The 25,298-nt window shown below is 39.8% G+C and overlaps 5 protein-coding genes across 7 annotated transcripts in view; all 5 read right to left on the bottom strand.

Moving 5' to 3' along the window:
- LOC110067603 (uncharacterized) overlaps nt 1–25,298 on the bottom strand; it is a 76,753-nt gene that overhangs the window by 20,367 nt on the left and 31,088 nt on the right. For all 3 annotated transcript variants that reach the window (XM_089279011.1, XM_089279012.1, XM_020774947.2), the window contains 19 exons: nt 25,024–25,122; nt 24,625–24,726; nt 24,354–24,455; nt 23,482–23,580; nt 22,719–22,847; nt 21,940–22,065; nt 21,461–21,577; nt 20,246–20,344; nt 20,047–20,145; nt 19,561–19,662; nt 19,375–19,473; nt 18,832–18,933; nt 18,596–18,700; nt 18,375–18,476; nt 18,060–18,158; nt 17,194–17,334; nt 16,940–17,047; nt 16,190–16,387; nt 15,504–15,602 (listed from right to left, as the gene is read on the bottom strand). In XM_089279011.1, coding sequence (XP_089135137.1) covers nt 15,504–15,602; nt 16,190–16,387; nt 16,940–17,047; nt 17,194–17,334; nt 18,060–18,158; nt 18,375–18,476; nt 18,596–18,700; nt 18,832–18,933; nt 19,375–19,473; nt 19,561–19,662; nt 20,047–20,145; nt 20,246–20,344; nt 21,461–21,577; nt 21,940–22,065; nt 22,719–22,847; nt 23,482–23,580; nt 24,354–24,455; nt 24,625–24,726; nt 25,024–25,122 — 2,127 coding nt within the window. The remainder of the gene's footprint in view (nt 1–15,503; nt 15,603–16,189; nt 16,388–16,939; nt 17,048–17,193; nt 17,335–18,059; nt 18,159–18,374; nt 18,477–18,595; nt 18,701–18,831; nt 18,934–19,374; nt 19,474–19,560; nt 19,663–20,046; nt 20,146–20,245; nt 20,345–21,460; nt 21,578–21,939; nt 22,066–22,718; nt 22,848–23,481; nt 23,581–24,353; nt 24,456–24,624; nt 24,727–25,023; nt 25,123–25,298) is intronic.
- On the bottom strand, nt 1,561–4,554 carry LOC149097562 (octopamine receptor beta-1R-like). The gene has a single exon (XM_089279029.1). It carries the CDS (start codon nt 3,210–3,212, stop codon nt 2,307–2,309), a length of 906 nt encoding a protein of 301 aa, XP_089135155.1. The 5' UTR covers nt 3,213–4,554; the 3' UTR covers nt 1,561–2,306.
- Nucleotides 5,720–8,023, bottom strand: LOC149097561 (octopamine receptor beta-1R-like). Its single transcript, XM_089279030.1, has one exon. It carries the CDS (start codon nt 7,001–7,003, stop codon nt 6,098–6,100), a length of 906 nt encoding a protein of 301 aa, XP_089135156.1. The 5' UTR covers nt 7,004–8,023; the 3' UTR covers nt 5,720–6,097.
- On the bottom strand, nt 8,413–10,608 carry LOC110067606 (histamine H2 receptor-like). The gene has a single exon (XM_020774951.2). It carries the CDS (start codon nt 10,034–10,036, stop codon nt 9,032–9,034), a length of 1,005 nt encoding a protein of 334 aa, XP_020630610.2. The 5' UTR covers nt 10,037–10,608; the 3' UTR covers nt 8,413–9,031.
- Nucleotides 10,709–15,493, bottom strand: LOC110067607 (adenosine receptor A2b-like). Its single transcript, XM_020774952.2, has one exon. It carries the CDS (start codon nt 13,537–13,539, stop codon nt 12,613–12,615), a length of 927 nt encoding a protein of 308 aa, XP_020630611.1. The 5' UTR covers nt 13,540–15,493; the 3' UTR covers nt 10,709–12,612.

The raw sequence follows: 25,298 nt of genomic DNA, 5'->3' as shown, positions 1-25,298 counted from the left end.
GCCGGAACCTTGGCGAGCACTAGCGAAAAACAATCAAAGTTTACCGAGCCTTAGGTAAAGCTAAAATCGCTAAGTGAAAAACACCATCGGCAGATCTGTCATGCATCCTGAGGAGAACACCACGAAGAAACTTATAAGTTATAATCTTAGTCACAACAATTACTGAAATATTGAACTCCGCCACAGTTCTCATCAAATAGATTCCCTCGCTTTGAAACAAGCAAGTGTAAATCAGCTTCCAGGATCATCAGATGTAAACAATCGAGCGGTTTCTGTCGGTAGTAGTGTTTCTGATAACTGCAGGAAGTTTTAGACGTTCACAAGGCTTGAAAAGTTCATCCATAAATCCCAGAATGAAGAAGGCGAAGATATGTTGTCGAAAGCGAATGCGAAGATCGAGTTATTCTGAGCAGTACATTCTGAAGCATTAGTGTTTTCTTTCACCGAAACACCGTTGGTTTGGACTATTTTGAAGCACTGTCTGTCTTTTCTATGTGCGTTGACGTTTCGCCACAAAAGTCGGAAAAACTCCCTCATCAAGTTGTGGCACCACGATACTAAAATACCTTTTTGAGGCTGTGACAATCATTTTTCCTGTAAAGAAATGTGTTTTTAACGGAATACGTAAGGTTCACTGACTGTGTAGTTTTGCCCTGGGTTTGAGACGATGAATGAATCAGTAAACGCGCGCATCGCCGGATGTAAATTGACGACTTCCGCTCGAATAAATTTTTTTTTTCTTTTCTGTGATTCATGAGCCATATAATAACCAACTTAATAACCTCGACCGTTCGGTCGTTACGGGAAAATCTCAAACCTCGCCCTACCGTATTGACCGAGCCATAGCGAGGTCAATAAGGCAAGGCCTCAGTTTGAGATGTTCCCGTAACGACCTCACTCTCGGTTATTAAGTAGTTATTATTTTTTTCTCAAGCATCTGAGCGGGCCGGAATCCTAAATCCTCGAATTTAATTGGCTAATCATACGCACGTGACCGGTCCAGCTTTTTACGATACGGCCCACGGGCCGGATTTTTTCTTCGCTGCCTAAATTTTGCTCCTAAAAGTTAGCGGTAACCGTCAATCTTTTGCCTTTTTTACACATCCATCGACGATTGGTCGACGCAAGTTTATCTCTATTTACTTTAAAATGGCAAGGAAAGTCACTGTAAGTAAATTCAATTGAGTGTTTTGAAGTTGTGAGAGTTTGCTTCGTTGCTTGTAGCTTGGCGCTGTAATGGTGCGTAATAATGTGTTTCAGTCTCGCCGTAAAATTTGCGTCAATTTCAGTCGAGTTTACCTCTCTGATCGTTGCTGTATTTAGGAGAATTTCTGTGGAATACACTTAACGAATTTCCTCGCTTTCTGCCATTCAATTTCCGGTAGAAAAGTCTGATTTCAAGTGATTTTAAAAGTAACGACTGACAGAGATTGTTTTTGTAGTAAAACTTCAAACTTCACACGAAATTTCACAGCGCAAAAACAACTTTGGAGAACTTAACTGGTGAAATAAATGCAACTAACATATAAGTAGTTCAAAAAATCTGTTCTTTAATACATATTTCTTTGTCTACTATCTGAGTTACTCGCTCGTTACCAAGATTTTTTACAAATCGTTAGTAGACGGCGCGCAAGCCGATTCAATGACAAGAGCTGCGTAAACAAACCCATTTGTGATCTGTAAAACTAATTTACTGCAGGAAAAAAATAAACATGTTTTTTTGCCGGCTTAGGGTCGGTCCTTATAGCGAAAAACTGTGACCTCGGGCTTGAAAATGCTGCCCTCGGCGGGCAGCATTTTCAAGACCTTGGTCACAGTTTTTCGCTATATGGACCGACCCTAAGCCGGCAAATAACATATATGTCTACCTCTCGAAAGCGTCGCATAACTAGAATGTAGATTTTCTTTACATTGACAAACAGTGCACAAAATTCTAATGAATACCCAGACTACCATTCGGTCTTCTCGCACCGGCTTCACGTTAACCCGGCTTGAAGATATGAATTTTATTTTTCCTTGTTAAAATCAGCATTTTACCGCTCGCAAATAAAATTCATATCTTCGCGCCACCGTGTAATATCCTCGATGTTATAAACAGGCGACTTTCTCTTCACAGACGCGCTTGGTAAGAAAAGGCATAGAATAAATTTGGACATTGAAAACAACAATAACAAATATAAGAACACTGAAAACGAAAATGAAAAAAAAAAAAAAAAATATTACTCATGAGTCCTTTAGAACAGTTAACACTCTACACAGGTTCTAGACAGTTCATGTTGTTTTCGGCGCGATTCTTGAGTCTCTACTCAGCTGTGACTTGGAAAGACATTTCGCAGTGTGTCCAAGATAGCGTGTCGAATGTGTCTCATTTTCCAACAGTAAACAACAGGATTCAAAGATGAATTTAGTAACATCAGAGTTATTGACGAAATGACAAAAACTTTAACACTAGTACTAAATTCAGAGATTGCCATGACAGCAAAACTGCAAAAGTTCGGCAAATAACTTATACAAAACACTAAGTATATGTAGAACGTTCCGACTGCAGATTTTCGTAGCCTGGCAACATTTGCTATTTGGCTATGTGCTTGCAGAGCATGAATTTGATTTCTGTGGCGCCGCACGGTTAAATAAATCTTAAAGAAAAGCAACCCTGAAGTTACGAGACAAAGAATCCCGGTAATTGCCAAAACCAGGTAGGCAATAGTCATCGGAACCAACAAGCTAACTAAGGAAAGAAGCGCACTGGATATCCATATTGAGATCACCACAGCAACAACTCGCTTGTGAGTCACAAGTTCCTGGTATCTGAGATGAAGATGAATCGCTAAGAATCTGTCTACACTTAGAGCCACAACGCCGACAAATGACGCTCCAGAAAACAGGCCCACGATCAAGTAAAACGTGGTGCATGTAGCATCAGTTGAATTGTGTCGCTGCAACCACTTGACGAGGAGGCCAGAGTAGAAAGGCTCTACAAGTAAACCAACACCAAGATCAGAGACAGCAAGACTCAGAAGCAATGTTTTCAGAGGCTTTGGCAACGATGAAGCTTTTGTTAAGGCCTGGATTGTGACGCTGTTGAAGATGATGGCGGTAATAACAAGGAAAGCACTGAAGACACAGTTAACAATGTACCACGACCTTAAGTTTTCTTCTTCCGTACTCGTGGGCTGGTATAGCAGCAATTCCTCACAAACAGGATTTTTCATAACCTTGTATGTTTTCAATCCTTACGGTGTTTCACTAATGTTAAATAATCCATGTGAGCTCCTGGATTATCCGACGCACTTTAAAAATGACAAATTCGAAAAATTGTTCCCGTACACGTCTATAACGTGACCAAAACTCTGTTGAATAAGTATTCGCTGGAAAATGTTTCGTTCCAATTTTGCACTCAAAAGCCGTTTCACTAACTAACTTATTAGAAGTCATTTAAATTTTTATAAAGCCGTAGTTCCCTGGCTTTGTTTAAACCTGATGTCCAACATTTCATCGTAACAAAATTACGTTTTTTGATCTATTTTTCCTGACACATCCAAGAGGTAGGAAATCTTTGACTCTTAATTATATTCTTTTGTAAATTAGAATACGAATATTATGATATTTTATTATAAACACTCATTATATTACAGTAGAACCCCGGTAACTCGAACTTGGATAACTCGAACTCCCCCGCTAACTCGAACTAAATTTCGTTTCCTTTGATAAAAATTTACCCCGATAACTCGAATTCTGGTTCATGTAACTCACCAGGGATGTCATCCCATTAGCTTTTCTTGTCGTGTAATCGGTAAAAACACTCAAAACTAACACCACAGCAATTTGATTTTAATTAGTGCAACCGACCGTTCACATATTTGACAGTCATTTCCCGATGGTATGAGTCATACCGGATTCGATGCCTTTAGCTGTCACTGTATACTGAAGTGCTGAAAAATCAGTGAATTATCAATTATTAACATGCCAAGTTGGATATTCAATCGACCCCGATAACTCGATCCCCCGCTAACTCGAACTGTTTTTCGTTTCCCTTCAGAGTTCGAGTTACCGGGGTTCCGCTGTATATTATAAACCATGATATTACGTCTGAGTGTTCATATTCCGTACTCGCGCGTGGGCTGGTAGAGCAGCAATTCGCTAAAGCCGTGAGGATTTTCCATGAACTCGTATGTGTCAATGCTTCTTCTTTTTCTTAGTTTCTAGCTCTCCTCTGGGAGGATAGGGCCATAGGCGTCAATGCTTAAGCTTAAATTATTTCCTGTTGGGTTAAATAATGACTGTTGGCTCATGGAATTAACTGACGCACGTTAAAAATAACAAATTCGAAAACGTGTTCCGGATCACTTCTACAACTTGATGAAAACTCCATTGAAGAAGTATTCGCAAGAAAATGTTTAGAAAGCTTCGTTCCAGGAAAATTTTCAATCAAACGCGGTTTCAAATTGGCGATGAACGAACATGCACGCCCATTCTTAACACATCAAGTAGTTCAAGTTAATCACAATTTTCATCAAGTCGTCATAACAAACAAGATATTTCAAGTTTCGAATTCCTTGTCTCCGCTTACAACAGTTGTCTCACGTTTCAACTGTAAATTAGAGCTTTCGTTTATTAAAACGTTTCGTGAAAAATCTAACAATTAGTATATCCTTGATATGTTGCCTGGTTTTGCTCTTTACGTCTCAGGCAAATGTAAAATTCAATCGATATCTGTGTACAAATGCACTAATTTTTTTGTGATTATTATCTATTTTTGCTAATGAGTAATCACCTGCAAAGCTTTGTCATAAATGTTAACGGACCCTTCATCTTATGTTTTCAGAGCAAATGAGAATTCAACGAGTTAGGTTCCAATATCAACTGAGTCCAAATAGGTTTAATAAACAAATTCTAGTGTTTCACAGGTGTTTGTGCGCTGAGATGTGGGCTCAGTGCGCAAGCCCTAGAAATTTCTAAGAAACGAACACTGAGTAACTTTGTTAGCACCACTCGCTTATACAAGCCATACAGGCGTGTTCAATGAAATGTCTTTTATGTGGCTCTTTCAGATCATTACTGGCAGCGAGTTCATCTATGACACACCTACATTAACAGCGGATCTTACTCTCAGTATTATAGGTAATGTAAAGCGGAAATTGGAAATCCGCGAATCTGATTGGTTCTGTAATCGCTTTCTATTCGCTGATAGACAATGATCACCCGAGTGCTGCTCTTGAAACTGGTAGTCATTCTTAATTTTAGGTTTAAAATGACACAAAGTTGGAGGTTTCGGGCTGTAAAAAAATCCTTTAGAGTGTCTATTAAAACAATGAGACTACTCGCCATCGTTTTCTATGAGTGATAGTTAACTCGTCTACGCCGAATATTCGCTCACAGAAAACCCGAGCTCGAAACTTCATTTTGTACGTTTTTACTTTCTTCAGACTTGTGGAAACAAGGTTATTTTCGCCACACTGAATTTCAGAAGAACAATGTTCTTTTCGCCACACTGAATTTGAGAAGAATTTTCACCGAAAATTTATGTAAGAGTGAAAGGAAAGCTACAGAAGAATGATCTTATGAGTGAGAAATTCAACGTGTCCTTGCTAATACTTCACGTGCAAAAAAATACAAATTTGAAGATTTCCTCTACACCGACAAGCAGTGTGCAAAATTTCAATGAATACCCAGACCCCCATTCGATCTTCTCACGCCGGTTTGACCTTTACACGGTGGCTTGCAAAGATATAAATTTTATTTTCTCGCGTTAAAAACAATATTCAACACTCCAAAATATAATTCATGACTTCGCGCTGCCGTGTAACATCCTCGATATTATTAACTGTATCGAAGCAGGTGACCGGCTTTCACTTTACAGACGCACTTCTTAAAAAAGACAGGAATATAATAAATGTTAATATTGGAAACAACAATAACAGAAATAATGACAATGAAACGAAATTAGAAATAATAAAAATATCAAGAATCAACGCATGCAACAAGGCACTTAGTTCTCTGGAACAGTTCACAAACTACACGGTGTTGTTAAAGCGAAGTGAGCGTTTATGTTGTTCTCGGCGCGATCTGCCTCTTCATTTGAATATAAAGCCTTTACTCAGCTGTAACTTGGAAAGACATTTCGCAGTGTGTCCAAGATAACGTCTCGAATGTGTCTCATTTTCCAACAGTAAACAACAGGATTCAAAGATGAATTAAGTAACATCAGAGTTACTGACGAAATGACCAAAACTTTAACACTAGTACTAAATTCAGAGATTGCCATGACAGCAAAACTGCAAAAGTTCGGCAAATAACTTATACAAAACACTAAGTATATGTAAAATGTTCCGACTGCAGATTTTCGTAGCCTGGCAACATTTGCTTTTTGGCTATGTGCTTGCAGAGCATGAATTTGATTTCTGTGGCGCCGCACGGTTAAATAAATCTTAAAGAAAAGCAACCCTGAAGTTACGAGACAAAGTATCCCGGTAATTGCCAAAACCAGGTAGGCAATAGTCATCGGAACCAACAAGCTAACTAAGGAAAGAAGCGCACTGGATATCCATATTGAGATCACCAAAACAACAACTCGCTTGTGAGTTACCAGCAACTGGTATCTGAGATGAAGATGAATCGCCAAGAATCTGTCTACACTTAGAGCCAATACTCCGACAAATGACGCTCCAGAAAACAAGCCCTGGATCAAGTAAAACGTGGTGCATGTAGCATCAGTTGAATTGTCTCGCTGTAACCACTTGACGAGTAGGCCAATGAAGAACGGCTCTACAAGTAAACCAACACCAAGATCAGAGACAGCAAGACTCAGAAGCAATGTTTTCAGAGGCTTTGGCAACGATGAAGTTTTTCTCAGCGCCTGGATTGTGACGCTGTTGAAGATGATGGCGGTTACAGTAATAAAAACGTTGAAGACACAGTTAACAATGTACCACGATCTTAGGTTTTCATCTTCCGTACGCGTGGTCTGGTATAGCAAAAATTCCTCACAAACAGGATTTATCATAACCTTGTATGTTTTCAATCCTTACGGTGTTTCACTAATGTTAAATAATCCATGTGAGCTCCTGGATTATCCGACGCACTTTAAAAATGACAAATTTGATAAATTGTTCTCGTACACGTCTATAACTTGAATAAGTATATTCACGGGAAAATTTTTCGAAAATTTCGTTCCAATTTTGCACTCAAAAGCCGTTTGGTTACCTACTAACTCATTAAAGTTCATTTGAATTTTCAGAAAACCGTCATTATAAAGCAAAATATTTGTTTTGGGAAGATTTCAACTTCCCTGTCTTTGTTAAAAACAGATGTCTCACATTTCATCCGGCTGAAAAAATTAACTCAGCTTAATAAAATTTTGCCTGACACATGGAAGGAGCAGGATGTTGTTGACAAGTTGCCTGTTTTTTCTCTTTTCATGGCAAACAAGTGCAAATTTCAAGCGACTTCCGTGCGTAAATGAATTTTTGCAGATGAGTAATCACCTGCTAACCTTTGTCATAAATGTCGACTGAGAAGTCTTAATTTTATTCCTGTGTAAATTAGAATACGACGGGTTAAGTTCCAACTGTCAACTGAGTCAGCAATATCAAGAAAGCAATATCAAATCATTCAAATAAATTCTAGAGTTTCGCAATTGTTTTTGGGTGGCGATGTAGGCTCAGTGCGCAAGCGCTTCAAATGTATAAGATGAAGTCCAACATCCTCTTATACAATCTGTACAAACTTGTTCTATGAAATGAGTATTGCGTTTCTTTTATAACATTACTGGCGGATAAATTCATGAAACACCAACAGCTAAGTAACGTCTAATCGTATTCTCCGTTCTATGTGTAATGTAAAGCGCGTTTGAACATTATAAAGTTAGCAAATTTCCCGGCGATACTGAAATGCACTACCAGTATCAGCTATTCCCGGAAAACATCCACGGGAAAGTTAAGGAAAATGTTCACGCTCTTTTCAAGACAATTCCGCAAAAAAAAATGATAATAATAATAATAACAAAAATAAACGAAAATTGGCCCCTGGTCAAAACGGACAATAGGATTCCACTTTTAAAATAACGAAAAAAAAAAAAGTTTTCGTGTAATATAAATTTTTTGATACAATTTTTTTAGAATCTATAAAACTGTATTGCTTAAGGCAACTTTCACTTTGCAAACGCACTTAGTAAAAGAAAGAGCTAGAATAAAACTTCGAAAAAATAAATGTTATCGCAAGTTAAACAACTTGACTTTTAGCTAATTAACTAATTTTTCGCAGAAACACGTCGTTCAAAGTAAACAATGAAAGAGTTCTCTTCCTCACCCTTTTTTATACAATGTTGTAAGGGTGTAAATGAACCGCAGACTGACATTTAAAACTATATTAGTACTAACTAAGCTTTTCATAAGTAGGTAAGGTAATGCCAAGTATTGTAAATAGTTGTCTTTTTTTTTTTTGATGTATTGTAAGTGACGTTTGTAAGACAGTAAAAGTATTAGAAAGAATAATAATAATAATAATAATAATAATAATAATGATGATGATGATAACAATAATGTAGTGTATTGTGAGTAGGTTAAGTATTGTGTCGTGTTGTAAGTAGTGTAAGGCAATGTAAGTAATTATGTGTTTAGCAATAAAAAAAAATAAAAAATAAAAATAAGTAAACAAATAAGCTCTAAGACACCGTTAACCGTTCAATTCGACGTCGTGGTGAAAACTCGGCTTTTCGTAAAGAAACTGAAATCACCTGTAAACGTTTGTCAATTGATATAAACCACTCAGATTAAACGAGATATGTATACCTCTCCACCTCAAGTCAGTGACAAAACTTATCGGTACAATTTCCACCTGTATGCAGGGAGTGATACGAGTTCACAATGCGCATGCGCTTTATTTTATAAAGAAAATATAAAACCAACATCAGACAACATTGACAACTTTGCCGATAAATATATACACGTTATTCGAATGTTCAACAAATAATACCCGTGGACGTTTCAGGCTTTGCGTGTTTCAATATAATGTGTTTTAACCATCTTTTAATTTAGTTTGCCTTCAAAATTCGGTTATTCCTCTTGTCCAAAGAATTCTCCTTTCGGGCACACACATGAATTTGCATTCGTTCCCCTCCGTAGTTCTTATTTGAAAATATATTTCGCAGTATGTCCATAACAGCGCTTCGAACTTGTCTCATCTTCCAACAGTAAATTACTGGGTTCAAAGATGAGTTCATTAACATCAAGGTACCTGAAGAAATATCAAAAGCTTTAATACCGGTACTTAATTCAGAGTTTGCAACAACAGCGAAACTACAAAATTGCGGCAAATTACAGAGCAGAGCCAGTAGGTAAACGTAAAATGTACCAATGGCAGATCCTCGCAGCCTTGCAATATTCGCCATCTCTTCGCCATTTTGTGTTACTTGCTGTATTTGCAAGGCTTGAATTTGAACTCTGTGGCAACGCACGATAAAATAAATCTTGAAATAAAGCGCCGCTGAGACTGCGAGACACATTCCCCCAATAATGGCAAAAACAACGGAGGTAATATTCGTAGAGACCCGCCAGTTGAATAACGAAACAAATGCACTAAACACCCAATTTGAGATCACTGCAGCAACTACCCGCTTGTGAGTAACAAGTTCCTGGTATCTGAGGTGAAGATGAATCGCCAAGAATCTATCAACGCTCAAGGCTATTACACCAAAAAACGAGGCTGCAGAAAATAAGTAAGTGACAAAGATAAACGCGTTGCATACTGCATCAGTTGAATTGCCTTGCTGTAACCATTTGACGAGAAGCCCAAAGTAGAAAGGCTGGACAAGTAAACCAACACCAAGATCAGAGACAGCAAGACTCAGAAGCAATGTTTTCAGAGGTTTCGCCAACGAGGAAGATTTTTGAATCGCTTGGATTGTGATGCTGTTCAATATGACGGCAGTAATGATTAGGAAAGCGTTCAAGACACAGTTAACAATGTACCATGAATATAAGTCATCATATTGGGCACCACTGGGAATCAGCAATTCGTCACAAAGAGGACTTTTCATGATCTTGAATTTTTCTCAACTGTACGGTGTTTTGTGATGCTGAATATCCCCTGTTTTTGCACTTTAGGTTTTTATCTTAATTGCCTAACACGATTGAATAATTATTCAAGACGAAATTTGTCGATGCTCGTACCAATTTTGAAGATAAAGCATCTCGATTATTAAACTAAAATGCGTTTGTGATCTCTAGTTGCCATCTAAGTTCGTCACAATTAACTCCGCTGAATTAGAATAAAGCTATCGCCACAGACAAAATATTTGATTAGTGAGCTCAAAGTACCATGTCCCTCCACAGAGCAGGCGTTTCTTTCATGAGCATATTCTGTCATCTTCAGTTTTAATTACAAAATTTTAATATGTCTGCTGTTATCCAGACCTTTCACCGATTAAATAAATAAAACAAATAAAATAAAGAACAATATTTAGAGAGGAAGCCACATCAGCCTTGGCTGGTTTTCATGCGGGTTCTCTATCCTGGTCGAATTGGAATTTGATCGAGTGTTGGTTTTTGTGGAGCGAGGAAAACCGGAGAACCGAGAACCCACATATGGCACCGGGTGGGAATGGAACCCGTGCCAGATTGGTGGGAGGCGAGTGCCCTCACCACTGTGCCATCCCTGCTACCCAAAAGAAATAAAGAGAGTCATCTAAAGAGAACACGTACAGCAAAGCTACGTTCACGTCCATATGTATATTTTAATCACTTTAGACGTTCAACAAATTGACAACAACAGCATTTTTTTTTTTTTTGTGACATGTTCTAAAAAAGCATTTTAGCTCAAGAAATGTACGATTGCTTCATTTTGCAAAACTTCGCAAACCGAATGCTTTGATTCTTTCCAACGTTGCCTAATTCGACAAAACGTTTTGCTTTAAATCGTCGGTTTCAATTTCAGGTTCAATCCCCCAGCTAGAATACAACAAAGAAAATAATATTTGACATTTATCTTATTCTGTTTTCGCTGAGTAAAGAATGGGACGTGGGTGAATTTATTCCATGTCAATCATTTCACCTGCTTACAAGTTGTTCCTTTTTTTTATGCACTAATAAAAATGTTAACAAGTGAATATATGAAAGATCATATATTTGAACTACAGAGAAAGATGTGAAGACATGATTGGTCATCGCAGTTATGCACACAACGTAAGTAGTTGTAAAATTAAAGGCTGAAAAAGATTCAGGCTTGAACGGGATTCGAACCCATGACCTCTGCGACACCGGTGCAGTACTCTACCAACTGAGCTATCAAGCCAACTGGGAGCTGGTCACTTAGTGAGTTCGTAATGTACCCGTAGATGGTGAAGATGTGCTGCTTAAGCTGCGTATATAACTGCGATGGTCAATCATGTCTTCACATCTTTCTCCGCAGTTCAAATATATGATATTTCATATATTCACTTGCATTCTTCACCATCTTCGGGTATATTACGAACTCACAATGTGACCAGCTCCCAGTTGGCTTGATAGCTCAGTTGGTAGAGCACTGCTCCGGTATCGCACAGGTCATGGGTTAGAATCCCGTTCGAGCCTGAATTTTTTTCAGGCTTTAATTTCACGGCTGCTTAAGCTGTATATATAACTGCGATGATCAATCGTGTCTTCATAAAAATGTTAACAGCCCCTTTGGAAACTTGAAGCAAGATGTTAACTCCCACTATGAAAAGGATTCTCTCGTAAATTATACTTGCGAACAAAAAGGGCCCTCTACAAAAAGCAAAAGAAAATTTCAAACTCACATCCAGTTTTTATTTACGACTTTTGTTCGAGAAGAAACAGGTTTTTCATACTTCGCCAAGAGCGCGGGGTGTGACGGGAAGCGAGGCCGGAAAATAACCCTAGACAAATACCGTGCAGACCTACTTTCGTGAAGTGCATTCAAATTTCGTCATAAAATCTTCAATAGCTATTACAGCAGAAATACTGCGCAAGTTGTTTCTGATTGTTAAACCTATCTTTAGGTGACCTTGATCGTGATAAATTTGTGTATCTAAGCTTTAAATGGCTATTAGTTACAAGTCTTAATCCGTCAAGCCGAAAATTAATGCGTGATGTGAACTTCAACCAGAAGCCGTATGATCACCGACTATGTGATCTCGATATTGGACTCCCCTGTTAAGATAATGGTGCAGTTTCTCGTACCTTTTAGAGGATATGATTTGTTAACAGATTGGAACTCGGAGCAATATTCTGGCCTTTTTAAAGGGGTGGGTTACTGGGCACGATACCGATAAAAAAAATAGCGATAAAACTACAGCTTTAGAGCGACTCTAGATAGTTAAACATGCTGTTATTAACCTTATTAGACAAGCTGCAAGGTAATGTTTTCAAGGCAAAAATAACATTATTTTTTACGTTGTTTTTTGAAACCATTTGCCTCCAATCGCAAGTCGATTGCTGCACCTTCCTCAGCTGTGACTTGGGATTAAAACATACATTATCATCACCAACCTCTTAGAAACATGCACGGCAAATTTTAACAACATCTGTGCTTGTGCCTTTTTCAAGCCAGTTTCGAAGGAAAATATTCTCCAGTCGAAACGGGCAACATACTCAAATTCGAATGTGACGCCTTTACTCAGCTGTGACTTGGAAGGACATTTCGCAGTATGTCCAAGATAGCGTGTCGAATGTGTCTCATCTTCCAACAGTAAATAACAGGGTTTAAGGATGAATTGAGAAATATGAGGGTCCAACAATAATATGTTAGGCCCTTTGTAAAAGTACTTGATCCAGAGACTACGACAGCAATAAATCTACAAGTCTGCGGTAAATAACAAATCAAAAACACGAGATACACGTAGAATGTCCCGACTGCCGATTTTCTCAGCCCAGAAACATTCGCCGTTTCGTCATTCTGTGTTCCTTGTTGTACTTGGAGGGCTTCAATTTGTTCTCTGTGGCGTCTCACGGCTAAATAAATCTTGTAATATAGCAATGCTGTGGTTAAAAGACAAACTAGAGCAATAACGATAAACATCACGCTAAAGAAATCTTTTGGGATCCACAACCTTGCTAAGGAGAACAATACACTGAAGGCCCATATTGAGATCACCGCCGCCACAACTCGCTTGTGAGTCACAAGTTCCTGGTATCTGAGATGAAGATGAATCGCCAAGAATCTGTCCACACTCAGAGCCATAATACCGAAAAATGTAGGCACTGAAAACATGCCCATGGCGGAGACAAACACAGTGTACAGGGTACAAGTTGACTCACTGTTTCTTTGCAACCACTTGACCAGCAACACGACGTAAAAAGGTTGGCACAAGAAACCAACACCAAGATCAGAGACAGCAAGACTCAGAAGCAATGTTTTTAGAGGCTTTGGCAAAGATGAAGTTCTTCGCAGAGCCTGGATTGTGACGCCGTTCAATATAATGGCAGTGAGGGATAGTAAAACATTAAGGATGCAATTAACAATGTACGACGAATTTAAGGCCTCAACTTCCTCACTCTTGGGCTGGTATAGCAGTCGCAATTCGTCACAGAGAGAATTTGCCATGATTTTGAACACAGAGAGGTTTTGAATTCTTTCAATGGTAACGATCGCGTTTTGTAATATTGAAAGTAGAGATTTATCTTAAGAAATGAAAAATAAATATTTCTGATATCTATTTTACACGTCTTTTAAAAGTCCATCAAAATTAAAATAAAGCTATGGCTACCACACAAAATATTTGTTTTGACGTGCTTAAACATTTTACGTCTTGGCACTAAGAGCAGGTGGGCCAGGCCTTTATCATCGAAAATCTTAGCTTATTTGAATATTTCTTTTCTTTCGCCTACAGAATAAAAGCCATGGCTTCCAAACAAAGAAGAAAAGTCGTGCATGATGTCGGAGAAAGCACCAAAGAAATGAACGGTTTTTCATTTCCTTGTCTTTGAGCGAGGATATGTTGATTAATTTCGAATATTGAAAATTAAATTAGGCAGAATATTTACTTTCGTAACAGACAAACGAGTTTAATGTGAAGTTAAACAAAATCCTTTTTTATTATTATTCTTAAACTAATACACAAAACTCGCTGCAGGAAGATGAGCTTCTGGAGTCGACTTGACCGTATTCTCTTACAGTTGTTTTAATGGAATATCCTACGCAAGCTACCGTTAGTTGTTCCGCAATTAGTGCATTGTTAATTAGCTATGGTCTAACTTCAAATCGATTCTTAATGGGGCATCTAAAACTTATAACTTTATTTCTTGTCTCCGCTTGGTTTTTGCTGCGATTCAAATAAATTATTCCACCCACTGCGAGCTTTTCTAGAGGGGCCAAACATTTCTGCGACAGCTTTGCGAAGATTTGGCGACTTAGGTTTTGTTTGGCGGCGTCTGTATGTCGGTAACTACGACTAAGGTAAACCTAACAAAACTAGCATTTAGTCGATGCTGCCAACAAAGGAAAAGGAACAAAGGTCGTGGAATATCTCTCGTCTAAATAAATGTATACTACTCTTCTCAGTAGACCGCGACACCCAAGAATTTTTTTGCCGCCTTCAGAGTAACATTTTTGATGCCGCGAGTTTGTTTCAAACCAACCACGTGGTACATTGAAATGCACCACGTGAGGACATTTTTTCTGTGTGGCGTCATAACTTTTTCGTATTACGTGATGTTCATTCACAACGTGTTTATCTTCAAGAGGAAAGCTTATCGTGTCGAATGCGTCTAAAAAAAACCGCTCCGAATTTGTCCTGATCATATTTTATCTTCAGCTGATAAATAGCGGCCATGCGGACAGTTCTATGGCAGACAAAAAGCGCGGTAATCTTTCTGTTAATTGAGGACGAATGAACATATAACCGAATTTTAAGACTTTATGAACTAGAAGCGAAACTTCCGCGTGACACTAGCTTTTGATAGCTGAACAGAGCGGCGGCCATTTTGGATTTGAACGTCTGAGGAGATACTAGGAATGCAGTTGACTCGACATGTTTTATAACGAACAGTAACAAGCAGCGTTGTGCGCCGGTTGGTTTGGTTGATCAAATGTTTCAACCAAAATCAAACTCGGTTACACTTTAGTTGATTTGGCTGAGGTTTCCCCTGATATGGTTGATCAATATTGAAGAACCATTCTAACAAATTAACTAAAAGAAGGTTTTTTCGCCGTACAACACGAAGAAACCAAACAGACTCAGTTTATTCCGGCAGGACCCAGACGAACACGACCAAACGGTTATAATCAACCATTTCCATCGATCGAAAATGGTTGGAGCTCGTCTCCTGTTGTCAGAAATCATCAGAACCCTTTGTGACAGAAAAAAACAGGTCCTGACAAAACACGGGAAACCATCCAATAAACTTACCGTAAGTGAAAATTCCAACTTGAATCATTTCTTTGCGACACAGGCTGCTCAAAAACCTGTTGTGTATGACGACCCTTGACTGACACAATTTTTCCTCCCTTTGGACAATAGCCTCAAGTAACAAGGCTTTAAGCGTCTTAAAGATAATTTGCTAACTTACCAGAGATTCTGCCCTGGGTGACGCCCCAGACTCCACCAACAGTTTAACGACTTCAACGTGACCCGCCTCGGCTGCCATATGCATCGGTGCATAGCCATTCTAAATCAGTGGAAAGAAGGACTTGTTTTTTGGGTGACATTGCAAATTCTCCCAGCAAATAGTTTAAAGAATATGGACATCGCTAAGGAGAATTAGCGACGACACGATAACACACGGAACCGAACACCCCACGAGTAATAAGGGGTCTTCTTATGGTGAAGGGTCTATGACTCAGATCCCTAGTTCTAATCACTAGATGAAATATATATGTAACAGTCCCAAATTCAACTCCATCCGCTGGGATGTTTAGCCATAGTTTCGTACGAAAAGAATCAAGGCTATTGAGCATAACTTTCACGTGGTACTTTTTTATGCTGTAAAAAAGTGATTAACTTTAAGTTCTGTGGATGACACCGTAATGTGTAGCAACTGAAATGAAAGCTACTCAGCAGTTTTATGTGAGACCGTTTATTATGCAGTTTAAGGTGGTTCGAACTTTTAATACCGTGGATGAAACCCTACTAACAGGAAGCTAAATAACTTTTATTTTTGTAATTAAGGCCTGATGTTTATCAATTCTATTCCATTCCATTCCATTCCATTCCATGCTATGCTATACTATGCTATTCAATTCTATTCAATGTTACCTCATCAGGCGCGTTGATATCTGCTCCCTGTCCGATCAGCTGAGAGATCAGTTCTCTATGTCCATTGGCGGCAGCCAGATGCATGGCTGTTCGTCCAATCTTGTCCTTAACGTGGAGCTGTAGTGTTGATTTACTTAACAGAATGCTAACAACCTCAGAGTGACCATTCTCTGCGGCCAAGTGAAGAGGAATGGAACCCTACAATGGCGAGAAAATTAACATGCTAAGGTTGCTAAATTTAAAGTCATTAAAGATCTGGCAATGTCCTTTTCACTACAATGCATGCTTTGCTTTCGGCAAATCAAGCCAAACTTTTGCCATCCATGGAGATCATAACCTTGAACAATTGAATGTTTTGCCTTTTGTTCACAGGTTGTTGTTATTGTAAGTTTGTCAGAATGTGTTATTGTAATCGGGCTGGGTGCAGAAAATGCTTAGTTATAACGAAGTATTTCAGTTTTAGATCACATTGTGCCTCACTTCAAAATTTTAGGCAATTACGACATTTTAAGCAACAACGACATTCAATTTATTACCTCTTTTTAAAGCAACAAACGGTGTTTGAAGTGTTGCAATAAATGGGTATGGCACTGTTTTTTTCAACAACTGAAAATCTTCATGATTCTGTATATGTAAAACTAAAGAGAAGATGAAGTAATCACTCGTAACGACTGATTGGCGTAACAAACTGTTTGACGTCGGTTTTTCCTTTATGACGATAGGTAAACAATACAGAGCGTCCGCTCTTACCTGCACGGCTGTTGCCGAGTCCACGCGCACTCCAGGCGAGTTCAGCAGTATTCGCACGACACCCACGTGACCAGACTGTGCGGCTAAATGTAACGGAGTGAAACAGTACTGCGGGTGCAAACAAAAAAAGATTAGAAGCAGAGGGCTCCAAAGACTACGCCAACAAATGGCGCTCAATTGAGTCAGAAATAAGTCCATTTTGAGATAAATTTCAGCGTCAAACATCCAACCACAGTCAATAAAAACTAACTTACGTCCGAGCGTGGTCCTTTTTCACCGTTATCCACCATTGAAGGAGACTCGCTTTTGATTGTCCCGGACACCTTTAGGAGCATTTCTCTGACTACTTCGATCTGACCGTACTGGGCGGCCACGTGAAGAGCGGACAAGCCAGTCTACAAAACAACAGGTAACAAAAAATAAAATAAATACTGAATCACAAAAACTATTGCTGGACCAGCCAGTGACCCACTAGCTGTAAGGTCGAATGGGGTGGGGGGGGGGGGGAAGAGAGAGACGACGAGCGAGAAGAGGGGGGAGGTGAAAAAAAGAGTAGGGATAGAGTAAGAGGTAGACGTAGGAGTAGAAGATAGCCTCAGGGCAGAGATTTTCAATACCCTGTCTCCTACAGTGGAGCCTGTTCAAAGGTCAACGCAGCGAGCTAACATAGTAAGCCAGATCTAGAGCAGCTACTTAAAAAAATCGTCACATTCGTAATCCCATTTTTGATGGGTTAAGGTAACTTGCCCCAATAATGTAAAGGTTTCCATTTACACTTCTGGGTCGAGAGAGGCGCGGCCAAGCTGAAACCAAGACCTATTTATCCAACGTGCAAACCATTCGGCCACCGAGCCCTTCAATAGTACTTCTGATATCACTCTTGTAGCACCTGTAAAAAACGAGCTCACTAAAAGTAAGGACCCCTTAATAGTAACGCGCTTTCCGAAATTCGAGAATCATTCAAAAGTTTCAACCTCTGCCAAGTTCACGAGCCCAATGAAACTTAAGAAGTGCTTTTGTCCCTGTATACTCCAAAGTGCAATCTGTCCTTGCGTTCCGTTTATTTTGCAAGTATTTTCGTAAGAGGTAAGTCGGAGGTTAAATTTAAAATTCTCCTAACCTTTACGCTTGCCATGCTCCAAGGAACTTTCCCGCGCAAAACCTCTAGCACGTCCACGTGACCAAACCTGGCTGCCAGATGAAGAACTGTCATCCCATCCTATTGAAGAAAACAAACAATAGGGTTGAAAACGATGCACGTCGATTTAATTAATGAGACGTAAAAGTTCATTGGTCTGCGCCATTTCTCTCGCATTTTCTAGTCTCTTCCTGTGGTAAAAGGAAACTTAATGATATCAAAAGTATGTTGCCCTCGAGTTGTGTGACCATCTTCACTCTTAGCTATAGACGGTGTAAGAGCGGGGCTGGTACTTACCGCATCTTCATCACTTGCCGAGGCTCCGTGCGCTATCAACACTTCTACAACAACTTTATGACCACCGCTGGCCGCCAGCAACAGGGGTGTGGCAAATTTACGCTGTAAAAAAAGGAAAATTGGAATGGTTAAGATTCCAAGATTGATAAATCTTAAAGGAGTAGGGATTATAACGAGTTTTTTACTAATGACTCTAGGAAATGAAACAATGCTATCGTTACCTTGTTTCTTGCTGTTGTAATTCCTGAAGGGTTGAATTTCAAGAGTTCTTTCATCACTAATACACTGCCTTTCATCGCTGCGATGTGAACACAGGTGCTGCCTTCCTGTAGAACGAAGAAGTAAAGGAAAGCTGTAACAACCATTAACTTCCCTTTGACTACCAATGTTGTACTATACATGAAGCCCAAGCTAGCACTCTTGAATTAACTACCGCACCGACTCGCTGCTTTCTTACCGCGTTTTGTTGCATCATGACTCCAGGTTTACGATTCAGGAACAGCGTCACTACTTCGGAATGATCGTTTTGTGCGGCGTAATGAAGAGGAGTTTGTCCTTTCTGTCAACAAGACAGACAAGGTTAAAGTCGTACAAACCGTTTTTCTTTTACTGCTCATAAAGAAATAGAAATCGTTGTAAAGTTCTCTAGCAACCAACAGAGCAAACACAGTGTTTTGGAAGCAAAGCTGAAAACATTTGTGGCTTAACTTAGGCGCTATTTCCTGCCTGAAGCGCCTGTTGCACGTTTTCCCGTCCATGGCACCTTCTGCTCGTTTTCCCGCGCTTTTCACCGATTGTATGTTTTAACTTTGAATTTTGATTGGTCAGTTGTACAATTTACATTTGTTGTGATTGGCCTGTTGCGATTATTATAGTTTTTGCTTGACAATATTCAAAAGATACGTACTTTATGACAGCCAAACGAGAATAGACTCGCGGGTTCGAAAGTAGTTTTAGCGCGTGCACGTAATAAAAGACAATGATGTTGGCAGGTACTCACGTTGTCCAACGCACTGATGTCAGCTCTCAACTCTAAAAGATGCTCACAGACCTGCAGTCGACCCTTCTCCGCGGCTAAATGCAGTGCTGTCTTCTTTTCCTGTAGACAGAATGCTCTCGTTAGCCTAAGCTCAAACATTGCAGACAGGTTGAGAATAGTGGAGAGTACCGGAACACAAACTCTCACCAGTGTGAAGGCGTCCACACTTGCTTTGTAACTGGCGACTAGAAGACCGACTAGCTCTTTATGACCGCTCTCTGCCGCCAGATGGAGAGGAGTGAGTCCCACCTATAAAGAAGAATATCTCTTGTGAGTAAATAGGAGGAGAAATGTAACAATCTTCGCTGTCGTTGATTTGTTTAATGCAATCTAATTGTTGCGCAGTCCTTCACACCAAGAAGAAGAATAGCTTGTCAAAGAAAAATGAGCAATAGTCAGTAAATTATGTGGGAGTGACCATCGTTCCTGAAAAATCCTCGTTAAAGTGGGTAATAGACATGATGTGGCCTTATTTGTTCCATAGAAGTTTTAAATGCTTTGTTTTAAACTCAACATCTCAGACGATAAGACTTCTAAAATAGCAACCCAGCTCGTAATCCCGTTCACACTGTCAGCGAAACTAAGCTGTCGTGTGAACGGAGCATATGTTATGGAGAGAGATTGTGGATTTACCTTGCTTTTAGCGTTCACATAAGCTTTATGCTCGAGCAATTCCTTAGCCACATCAAGATGGCCTCGTTCAGCGCACACGTGTAGAGCAGCACGGCCGGACTGACAACAAGAAAAACAGGAAAAACAAGATAGTCAGGTGTTAGTTAAGTTCCAAAGCTTCGCTGCAAAATCACGAATATTATATTGTAACAGTAGGTACCTCATCAAACACATCAACTCTGGCATGGTACTTAATCAGCGTGCGAACGACTTCGACGTTTCCTTTGTAAGAAGCCACAAGCAAGGGCGAAGAACCACTCTGAAAAAAAAGATGCCACTTCCTTTAAGACTCGAAAAAAACAAAACAACTCGGTGATTATTACAGATATACAGTCAACTCTCTCTTAACGGACACCTCTATAAGACGGTCAACTGTATAAGACGGACACCTAGTGCTGGTCCCGGCCGTTTCTCAGTCATTTTACTATAACCAAACTCTCCATAAGACGGACACCTCCATAAGACGGACAACAGACAATTTGAAATCGTCAACGGACACTTGTGAGGTGCTGAATGTGACATCCTTTTAGACTTGGTGCCGCGAAAGACAGTCCTGAGTCACAAGATGATTATGTTCCCGTCTGCAGAATGTACTGTTCACTGTTTGGCCGGACTCTAGTTAACCCTTTAACTATTGATTGTAATAGGACAAGAGATTCAATTTTATAAATATGTTTTAGTTCCAGTTTGTAGGTTTCGTTCAAGTAAATAGCTTAAAACAAACTTTAAACAGACGCGCATTCACTGTGTACAGGTTTAGCATTATTATCTTAAAATTCCTGGGGTCATGTTACGTCGACTCTCTACAAGCCGGACACCCCTCTAAGACGGACAGCTGAGGCCGGTCCCAATGGTGTACGTCTTAGAGAGAGTTGATTGTATTACAGCTTTATTACAGCTTCGCATAAACAGGTTGAAAATTTGTATGCGTAGACCTTCTTGCTGATTACTTAAAAATTTTTTAAGTAATCAGCAAGAAGGTCTACGCACTTTACAATTTAATTGTAAAGGGCCTCACCCTCGGCTTTGATCACTGACACATAAACAAAGTCATTATCATTGTAACAGCTTCGTCTAAAACATTGGTGATACGAGTAGAGAACACGATCGCTTTCGTGAAGTTCCGGGAGAAGCCGAATAAAAATTAATTAACTTTAGCGATTTTCCCGCGCTTTCAAGGGCTCACAAATTACTGCTGCAAGTTCTGAACAGTTCATAACGCAATTACTTTTTAATGCAAATTAAATTTGTTCCGTGGATATGACGTTTCGATCTTCGGTTTTTCTGTTTTTGGAACAAAGGAGAACTCTCATATTGTCTTAATGGAAATACGTCGCTGGGCATGCGCAGTGTATAGTTCTGATCTACTTCTTACCGATGATCGCTTATTGACCGTGGCCTGCAGCTTGGAAGGGGGAATGGACTCTAGTAACGCGATCAAGATGTCGTTATTTCCTGAGCGTGCGCACTCGTGGATTGGAGTTTCCATGGACTGCAATAAACAGAATCAAAACTGTCATGACATGCAAAAAGATTAACTCTACTAGAGAGTGTGTTTGTTATAATGATTGAAGTGCGTAAATGAGCCATTCTCGCCTCCTAGCTCTTCGCGTCTGACACCCGGCTAAGAGACGCGACAAGAGCCATGGGAACGAGAATTGCGAATGAACACGCGCATGCGTGAGTAAAATACGTTCGTGTGTCACCGAATCAGAGAAAGAGCGAACGGCATCCTTTAGATTCCAAGATAGTCTTATTTTGCTGATTGAATACAACTGATGGCGTGCCCCACAATTACTCAATCAATGCAACAAGACACATTTCCATGCTGATTACATGGACATTGACCCTCACCTGGTGAGTGACCGCTGTGCAATCGGCACCGTGTTCAAGGAGTAGTTGGACGATGTCAATATCGGCATTTCCTTTAACCTTTGACTTGGAGAGCTGGGCTGAGTAATGAAGAGGAGTCTCGCCTTTCTGCAATGTATCAACCCTTGTTAGAACTAAAGCTTATCCTCGGCAACCCCGTTAATGGCTTTTTTAGAGTAGTAGGGTGGGGAGTGGGAACACAAGGGGACCTCATAAACACTCCAGTGCAAGCAAAAGCAGCGTACAGGCCTGTTGGAAAGCTTAAAAAGGTTCAGGTCCATTGCTATCCCAGGGAACAGAGGAGACAGATAGTCATTAATCTTACTACAACAAATGAAGTTCTTGACTTGACAACAAGCACTGCGAAAGATAATATTCAACCCATTCCTGCTTGAAATTATATCTGTATTTTATTATATCTGTGAACTTCTGTGTTAAGTAATGCAGTGGAATGGAATGGAATGATGTCAAACACGAAAGACCATGTTTGACCACAATTCCAAACACCGAGAAGAGAGTTGAAAATACAACGCGCAGCGGAGTATTTTTGACAAACTTTGAGGTGTTTGGAAATGTGGTCAAACACTGTCTTGAGTGTTTGATATATCTTCTCAAACGAAACTTAAACTGAGGAGAAAACGGAGTAATACAATCATAGAAATCTATGTTAATTAAGATCAGATATTAAACAGATATTTAAACATGACCGTCATGGTCACGAGTTTGTGAAAGTGTTTTATTTCTCACGTTATGTTACTCACATCAGTCGGCATATTGATGACTAGCTTGGCTACAGCTTTAGACTTCACTTGGAAGAGAACTCGGATCAGTTCCTCCAGAACAGAGTAGTGTCCAGCACGGATGGCGTGATGTAGGGCAGACTCACCATTCTGCAAAACAAAAATATTTACAACGTTGTTACAATAGCGGCTCTATCATTAAGCGTGCGAGGACATCGTGCTGCAGACAGGTTTAACTACTCGGTTATCGCAGTCTAGTTCCTTGCCTAACGTCCTAATCGCAACAAAATACCAGTTTTTGACAGGTTCTATGCACATCTAATGACTACTTAATTTGTGATCCCCAGGAGTTAGAGCGGACCAGAGCGGATTTCAATTGAGTGTCGTAAAACCAAAACCAAACCAATTACTTACCAATTAGACTACTCAGCCAATCTCAAACCGTAGTAAAACCAAACCAAAACCAAAGTAATTGCCTGATTACTTCTGAAACTCAATTTAAAACCGCTCTATACAGCTCAGCAGCTGCACGTTTCCCGCGCTTTTCCGCGCTTGCAGCCCGCCTTCCACCGATCCCAATGTTTACCCACGCCGGCCGCGCTTCCCTTTTCATTGCTTACCGATTGTTTTTGCATGTTTCGAGCTCTGTTTGGCAGGTATCAGACACAAATAAAAGTTAAATGTAAATTTAGGACTTTTTGATCTTCAGTTTACTGAGGTCTGCTAAAATATTATTCTTTACTGCTCTAGGAGAAATTTATGAAATTTATGTTTTCATAATTACCTTCGCCCTCCTTGCAGTATCCGCTTTCTCGTTGATGAGCAGCTTTAACACTTTCAAGTTTCCAAAGCGCGCTGCAACGTGCACAGCCGTTTCTCCATTCTAAAGAAAAAGCAACCGATGCTATTGGGAAGTCTTGACATTAAATTGTACCACATTGCACTGCATTGCGTTGCATCGCATCGCATTACATTGCATTGCATTGCATTGCATTGCATTACATTACAATATTGAGCACTGCTAAGAAACAGCAACATAAACTCTCTAAAAGCAGGCTTCCATATCCAACGCAAAGATACTTAAGCGCCATATGGTCGCAGACCTCTTCTAGGGAACAACAAAGTTATATTAAAAAATTTGGCGCCCAAATACAGTAAGGAGTTGAACAATGAAAATCTAGGAACTCGATATATTGTTAGCGATCATATGGAACCTGGCATTAAATGCGTTTCACATATTTATACATTACTCAGCGATCCACTGCAAAAACACATGAGTGGAAAACTCAATTCTGCACGGGTTTTACTGGCCAATAAGACGTCTTCCCTAACATTCAGCTACAAGACAGCCGGACTGAATGAATTCAAACAATCGAGACTGAGATTAAATGCATCTATTTGAAGACCTTCTTCGGGCTTTCATCTTGCCTCATCTCTCTTTATGTCTCTGATGCATGGACAAGGAAAAAGAAGACTGTATAGAAGGTTTAAAACGTGCTTTTCAACTGGACAAGTTTTTGAATGTTAGCATCTTAAGTGGAGAAATGATGCAGCTTTAATAAGTGTTTCGAATACTTTCCGTTTCGCCCAAGTGAAAGAACAAAAAGGAAAAGAGTATGAGGCAGGTTTTTCCGCAAAACAAGTAGCTACACTAACATCACTCGGTGCGTTAACATCCGCTCCACTCTTGATCAGCATCTCTGCCACTTTATCCCCATCTTTGATCCGCGCTGCAATGTGTAACGGCGTCTCCTCGGCCTGCAATAAAAATTAAAATGGTTGAATTCTTGTCATGAGAAATAAAAAAGAAGGGAATACCTTATCAAGAAGATCACTGAAGTGCCACTATAGTTATTTATGGCTGCACGCGACAATTGTGAACTCAGGACAAGCCAATTCCTTCAGGAGCAGTGGAAAAAAGTCTCACCTTTCCGCCTCTGTGCTGAACGTTAGCACCGTATCCCAGTAATATTTGGACTACTTGCGGTTTGCAGTGCTTCACGGCGATGTGTAGAGCGGTGTATTGGTCCTGAGAAAAAAAAGAAACACATGAACAATACACACAATGAACTCTGCGCGAGTTCGCATCAATAACGCAGTGTAAAATCTTGTTTGTTTGCTTCCTCCTTACTATAGGCCGTTCTCACACGAGGTCAAGGCAGCCATATTAACAAAACATATAAACCAACGGCGGCCACACTTTCTTTTGTCCCAATAAATTTACATGGCGCTGGACACGTGAGTTGACACTCTCGTAACAGTTTCCAGAAAGCAAGTGAGGAGAATAAAGAAAATCATCAATTGAGAACAAGCAGCGGAGCCTCACTTTTGTTTTTGTGTCCACAGTGGCGCCCTTTGAGAGCAGCGCCCTAACGACACCCACGTGACCTTTTCTCGCCGCAGCATGGAGACACACAGCACCGTCCTATGAGGATAACAACAAACAAACAATTAAACAGTTTGTAGTCATTCAAATAAAAAACAATCGAGCAATGCTTTCATAAGCGGAACTGTTTATCATACTGTAGAAGGTTGTTCTAAATTTTAAGGCTATACATCAAACCCTAGTGTGTGACCATTCAAATGAAAACGACTGAGGAG

The sequence above is a fragment of the Orbicella faveolata genome, unplaced genomic scaffold (assembly GCF_042242905.1).
Source record: "Orbicella faveolata isolate gen_17 unplaced genomic scaffold, um_ofav_v1 contig_47, whole genome shotgun sequence".
In the NCBI taxonomy this organism is placed as follows: Eukaryota; Metazoa; Cnidaria; class Anthozoa; order Scleractinia; family Merulinidae; genus Orbicella; species Orbicella faveolata.
This window is presented reverse-complemented; position numbering and strand designations above follow the sequence as displayed.